This window comes from Bombyx mandarina, chromosome 13, assembly GCF_030267445.1.
Source record: "Bombyx mandarina strain Sakado chromosome 13, ASM3026744v2".
NCBI classification, from domain to species: Eukaryota; Metazoa; Arthropoda; class Insecta; order Lepidoptera; family Bombycidae; genus Bombyx; species Bombyx mandarina.
The window spans coordinates 4,548,143-4,555,119 of record NC_143220.1 but is presented as its reverse complement, the minus strand read 5'-3'; the positions used below and the strand labels follow the sequence as shown (position 1 = coordinate 4,555,119).

General features: G+C 38.9%; 1 protein-coding gene across 1 annotated transcript; it reads right to left on the bottom strand.

Moving 5' to 3' along the window:
- Positions 1–3,928: 3,928 nt before the first annotated feature.
- Positions 3,929–4,815, bottom strand: LOC149501589 (uncharacterized). Its single transcript, XM_089732523.1, has 2 exons — positions 4,503–4,815; positions 3,929–4,137 (listed from the first exon to the last, which is right to left on the bottom strand). The coding sequence occupies exons 1-2, from the start codon at positions 4,633–4,635 to the stop codon at positions 3,974–3,976; spliced, it is 297 nt and encodes a 98-aa protein (XP_089588649.1). The 5' UTR covers positions 4,636–4,815; the 3' UTR covers positions 3,929–3,973.
- Between the last annotated feature and the right edge of the window lie 2,162 nt (positions 4,816–6,977).

Here is a 6,977-nt window from a genome sequence, read left to right as displayed (position 1 = left end):
TTTAAGATAAACGTTAATAAATATTTCAAATAAACAAACTAACGATATTCGAAGCGGCGGGTAAGGTAAACACCTACCTACGAGTACAAATTTATGCGAATAGTACAAATGTTAATAAATATTTTAGAGTAAAAAACTAAAGATAATATTCGAAGCGGCGGGTGTTTATTAGCACACAGGAATACGCTACTACCCGTCGCCTGGCGTTTCCTATCTATCGCCTTTTACGATATCCCAGGAAGAGGCGGGAGTGGTGCTATTCTACGTAAGGTACCCGACACCACACGGGGAACCTACACTGAATACCTAAACTAATGTATGCGGCCGGCTCGAGGCGTACGCTCGACCGGTGATCTAAACAAAGAAACTACTGTTTGCAATAACCGATATAATTATGAAACCAGAACGCGGGTTTTCTATCTAGGTACCTAATTTGATATTGTAAATAAGTGAATTAATTGTAAGAATGTGAACGAAAACGATATTTAAGACCAAAGCAGGAAAAGCGATATTTTTTCGAAGTACCTACTTGGTACGCGGTTTTAATTATATTATTATTAGGTAAATTAGGTAACCTAGGCAATGGTTGGCGCTGATTTAATACGAATCCGGCTCGTTTGGACCAAAAAATGTAGACGCGAGATAAGAAACTAACGAATATTTGAAATTTGGTCGTTGCAAATGAAGGACACAGACTGCGGGAAGAAACGATAAGAAGCGGCAGTTCTGCGTTAAAGGAAGGATGCACAATACCTTTATGTAGTCCTTACTGCAGACTCGTACCACTTCGCGATGAGAAACACCAACGATTTCACTTATTTACGTATTTAACATAACAAAGACACGAAGCGCGCGCGCGGTTGTTCAGCCATATTTTTTCGTCTCGATGTCACCACACGATCTCGCTCGCACGCGTCCGTAGGTAAAGTGCCGGAGTGGGATGGGACAGGATTTGCAAAACCAAATTAAAATGTTGCTATTTTTCGAAACCTAAAACTAACTAAGTTTTAAACCAGCGCAACCAACTTATATGTAAGTGTAACTCCAACGGTTTTTGCAGCGCACTCCAGAATAGCTCGCAGATGGCAGATTTTTTCCTACTACTTCCTTGACACTTATCGTTATCTTTTGGGTATTTAACACAATATCTTTGTAAAGTATAGCCTATGTGCTATGCTGATGTGTAAGCTATATCATTGTTAAGTTTCATCAAGACCCATCTAATACTTTTTGCGTGAAAGAGTAACAAGCATACATCCATGCATTCTTACAAACTTTCATATTTATATTATTAGTAGGATAGTTAGCAAGTAATACTGAAAATGTTAGCAAGCAATACCAAATTTTAGATACGTAGATTTTGAATTCAAATTCGTGGAACGCATATTTTTATTACAATGACACTTCATAAATTAGTTTTTAAAAATAAAATAAAAACAGAGAAAAAGTTACATCAGTCTCTGAACCTCAGAATTCTCGCCCGGGGTTCATCACCTTTCAACTTATTACTACTATTGTTCTACCAAGAAAGGGGTATGCTTAAAAGTATGGTGACCACGAAGAACTTAACCTATTTATTTTAAGATGGTTTTATTTGTTATAAATGACAAACAGCAATTTCCCGTGACCTCGTGGACGTGTGGCACCTTCAAGCATGGGTAAGCGCGCTATTGTGAGATAATAATAGTTTTATTTGTTTATTTCACGTATATAGTATAAAAATGCGAATGTTTCTTATCTTTGCTTCTATAACTTATCTTGTGCTCAAAAGAAAATCTTGTTTAGCAGATTTTTTCGAACAGCTTCGAAATCAGCTTATTACGAGTATGTTGCAATTATTATCTAATATATAAAATTCTCGTGTCACAATGTTCGTTCCCATACTCCTCCGAAACCGCTTGACCGATTCTCATGAAATTTTTTATGCATATTCAGTAAGCCTGAGAATCGGCTACTATCTATTTTTCATACCCCTAAGTGATTAGGGTTGTCCACCGCTTTTTATTTTTTTTATTTGGACTTTTTTTTTGTTATAATGAGGTATTATGTGGTTGAATGAGGTTTTGTTATTTTTATTATATATTCCCTCATCGTACACAGCACTACATACCTCTTTCACTCATTTACCACATCCTTACACACTTACAATAAGTTAGTTTTTTTTTCTACACTAGAAATTCCCTAGAAATCTTATATATGGCAAAACAATGTTTGCCGGGTCAGCTAGTTTTATTATATCTTTCTCCCACGCCAATGCCAAGACACATCCAAGAACATATTATGGATATTAGCCATGGATAACCTATTACTTATCTGGCAACTGGAAGCCACCTTTATTAAAGGCACTGAGGCCTTTGTCTGTTCACAAAGGTTGACTAAAATAAAATACGAAAATCAGTCCAGTCTAGCGTTTTTTTTAATTACAACCCCTTTTTGTTACGCTTTGTTATCCTGCTATTTGATGAAAGTACAAGGAGATGATGCTTTGCAAATTAAGAGCGAAAATATCTTGACTTGTACATTTTCGGAGACAAAACGTTACACTTTATAAGATGATAAAGTTCGTGTCCTAAAGGCGAGGTCACACAAATATGACGCTTTACGCTATCTTTTCACAAGTTGATATATCACCGCGAAGCTAAAAGATAAGGCACAACAGTCATATTCAGCCTTTTTATCCTACATGCCGCTGATAGCCTAAAGCCTGTTAGGCGCGAATGTGTAGGTGAGGTCTCGGACTCAGTCTGAGAGAATTTGCTAACATTAACCCTGACAAGAGCAGTTCTCCGCAGAATCTACCACCGTGTCAGAATGGCGATCTACTGATAAGATCCGGTGAGAAACTCAGTAAGTAAACAGCGGCTATGTAGTCGAGCCCTGACAAGTTAGACTCCCAATGCAGATTCTATAAGACGTAGTTTTTTTCCAAAATAAGTATTGTTAAATCTATATATTAATAGCATGGTTTGTCATTCATGCCTGGTAATTAACTGTAGATAAATTTTAACAGTTCGAAAGAACCATAAAAATTAAATCTAAGAGAATTCTACAGAAAAACTTAATAATTCTACATACAAATAAAATAGAAACAGAGATTTTTATCAATCGTAACTCTCAATAAATTATAATACATACAAGCTACTAAATGTTTTCAAGTAAGTTATTTATTTTAACACACCATTATTTTGTTTTTTCATGGCAAAATTTAAGAATTTATCATTAATTTTACGCGCAATCGTTACCTTATATGTATTAGAATAGTTTTATTGGGTGTTTCATCTATAAAGTTGCTATCATCATATTTTGTTGCTACATCATGCTGTTTATTGTTATGGCCTTCACTTGCAATAAAAATTAGTAACAGAAATATCTGTTCGCATTTTGTTTTCTTGAAAAGTTAAAGCCATCTATCTGTTCCACCCATCCTACCTGAACAAACAGCTGTTTTACAACAAGAATAGATAGGACCAGTAAGAGTAAATAAAAAACAAAAATGTTGTTTAAAATCAGATTATCAAATATGAACACCACACACACCAACAATTAGTACATTTTTGGGATTAATAAAAACGATATAAAAAAAACAAGGTATAAGTTTGAAAAAGCTTTATTCTAATAATAAATCTTAGCCACTTACAGTGCATTACTTTATATTACACACCATGACGTAGAGAAAATAAACATATTTTGTTGTTGAACATATTACGTTTTTCATACAAAATATTTGTTTGAATTGGAAATATAGATCGCTAGGCCCGACACTCAGGGCAATAAGGATATCTATCAGATTGGAATAGTACTACATCTTTTCTCTCCCTGTGTGATGTAAGGACCAAACGTTGGCTAAATTATTTTCAATAAAGAAAGTCCTCAGGAACTCAATAAGAGTACTTTAGTATTCACTATGTGTCCAGAATGTGTAATGCTTATGAGCTGCAAGCAGTTCAGTTTTGCTAGAACGGTCGATTAAAAACTAATATGTAAATTGTAACAAGCCAATGATGTAGGTGGCACAGAACCCCGCGAAGCCAAAAAACATAGTCAAGTCCATCGGGAAGTTTTTCCAAAGAGTGTACCTTATAGAGTGCACTTCAACATAATCTAAAGCATTATATATTGCAGTTCTATAGTTATCATCTGGAAATAGCAAAAGAATTAAAAAATAAGTATCAAATTCCTTATTGAATACTAAGCTGTGTTTAATAAATATTATTTACTAGTTAAATCTAGACATGTTTCACTGTGGCTAATGATCAGTACGAGTGAAATACATTTTCCTGTTATACGACTATTAAGGTTTAGACGTTAATGATAATCATCTCAGAATCACTTATAATGTGTCAATTAAACAAGGCTTAATACCAAAAGTGATGCATCAGCTGATAAATGTTACATTCTTTGAATGATATTTATGTAACCAACCAAAATTATGACTCAAAGCTATTAAGCACTCACTACCAGGTTCTAGGCTTGAAGATATTTCATTTAACATTCTAAATTACCTGTGTAGTCAAGGAGTTGGTCGGCCAGTGCATATTTAATTTCATCCAATTCATTGACGTTCATCTCAACTAGCACAGGTGGTGCACATGTCACGAAGCCAGCTAACAGAATACCAAAAATCCACAATGACATATGATAAGTATCCTGAAAAGATTAAATACGTGATAGTGGATAAACTGGTTCACGCATAATGGGTCGGAACAAGTACGTTGCTGAGGCTCACAGGAATGCCAGGAATAAATTTACAGAATGGGTTTTGTGTGGTAGGCCGAGTGGGGTCATGTACGATGAGATGTGTGAAAGGAGAATGGTCTTTAAGTCACGCTTGAAGTGGTGTCAAGATCACCAAGACCAAATAAAAATGGACACCCTTGCGGAGAAACACGCAGTGGGTGACTTCGGAAGTTTTTGGCGTGGCAAGAAGAAATGTGATATTGGGACTGGTCTTACTGTGAGCGTCGATGGCATCAGTGATCACAAGGGAATAGCTGATGCGCTTAGGGTACATTTTTCTGTGCAGCAAACTGTGAGGTCGTCAGTTGAGGCGTTCAATACTGAAGGGCTTAGCGGAGCGGTAGGTTTTTGCGTCAAGGCTAAAGAAATAAAATATCTTATTAAGAATATGACAAAAGGAAAATCTCCAGAATATGACGGCCTCAGCATTGAACACCTGCGAGAGGCCGGACCTCACATCTCTAGAGTGCTGAGATTGTTCTACTCCTTGTGCGTGGGCCACGCTTACCTGCCAGCAAATATGTTGAGAACGCTGGTGGTTCCTGTTGTGAAGAATAGAACGGGGGACCTAGCTGATAAAAGCAATTATAGACCCATTTCATTAGCCACAATAGTTCGCAAAGGTATTCGATGGTGTGCTTGATACACAGCTAGAAATGTACACAAACTTGCATCACAATCAGTTTGTGTTTAGACCCAAACTATCGACAGAGAGCGCAATACTATGCCTTAAGCATACCGTTAGGTATTATACGGATAGGAAGACACCGGTGTTTGCGTGCTTTCTCGATTTATTTAAGGCATTTGACCTGGTTGCTTATGATATATTGTGGAGGAAGCTAGTGAGTTTAAACCTGCCGCTCGAGCTTATAGCCATGTTTAGATATTGGTAGGTACGCTCACCAGGTTAATAATGTTACGTGGGCGGATTCAGTGTCTGAGCCATATCGGTTGGAGTGCGGGGTGAGGCAGAGGGGGCTGACTTCGCCAACGCTGTTTAATGTGTATGTAAACGCGCTGATCGGCGAGCTCAGCGGCAAACATGTCGGTTGTCACGTCGATGACGTTTGTGTTAATAATCTAAGCTACGCGGACGACATGGTGTTGCTGAGTGTGTCGATCTGCGGTCTCCGAGAGCTTGTACGTGTCTGTGAGGAATATGCTGGTGGTCACGGTCTGAGATACAATACTAGTAAAAGCCAGTTTATGGTATTTGAAGGCGGTGGTGCTAAATGTCATCAGAGTATACCACCTGTATTCTCGAGCGGTACTCCCCTAGTTAGGGTTTATGAATTAAAATATCTGGGACATATAGTAACCGCCGACCTTAGCGATATTAAGGATATTGAGCGGTTGAGCAGGAGCAGAGAGTGTTGTCGGTACGGGCGAATATGTTGGCTCGCAGGTTTGCGCGGAGTTCAGACGGGGTGAAGATAACTCTCTTTCGAGCGTACTGCACCTCTCTGTACACCTGTGCTCTGTGGGCTGACTATACGCAACGTGCATGCAGCGCGATCCGCGTCCAGTTCAATAATGCTTTCAGGGCTGTGTTGGGGCTGCCCCGATTTTGTAGCGCCTCGGGCATGTTCGCAGTGGCTCTTACGGATTGCTTTCATGCGACCATACGCAAGCGGTGCGCATCCTTGGTACACAGAGTGCGGGCCAGCTCCAACACGGTCCTGGCCATGATTGCAAACAGACTGGACTGCCCCTATATAAAACACTGTTGTAATAAGCATCTATCTCTCATTAATTGAACACCGTGACTGGTATGGTGGCGGTTACTCAGTTAACATTATTTATTGTATTAGTTCTTTTATTAATTTTAATTTTATATTAGTAGTTGTCAATTTTAATTTAAATAATTTTGATTCGGTTTCATTCTCACGGATCGCTTGGAGCCTCTGGGTCTGCGGAGGGACTTCGGGTCCCTCTGTATTTTGTACCGCATGTTCCATGGGGAGTGCTCTGAGGAATTGTTCGAGATGATACCAACGTCTCGTTTTTACCATCGCACCGCCCGCCACCGGAGTAGAGTTCATCCATACTACCTGGAGCCACCGCGGTCATCCACAGTGCGTTTCCAGAGGTCTTTTTTGCCACGTACCATCCGGCTATGGAATGAGCTCCCCTCCACGGTATTTCCCGAACGCTATGACATGTCCTTCTTCAAACGAGGCTTGTGGAGAGTATTAAGCAGTAGGCAGCGGCTTGGCTCTGCTCCTGGCATTGCTGAAGTC

Coding starts and splice junctions, on each gene's coding strand:
- LOC149501589 (XM_089732523.1), bottom strand. CDS start 4,635: ATGTCATTGTGGATTTTTGGTATTCTGTTAGCTGGCTTCGTGACATGT. Junction 4,138..4,502: donor CCAACTCCTTGACTACACAG/GTAATTTAGAAT, acceptor TGCTATTTCCAG/ATGATAACTATAGAACTGCA.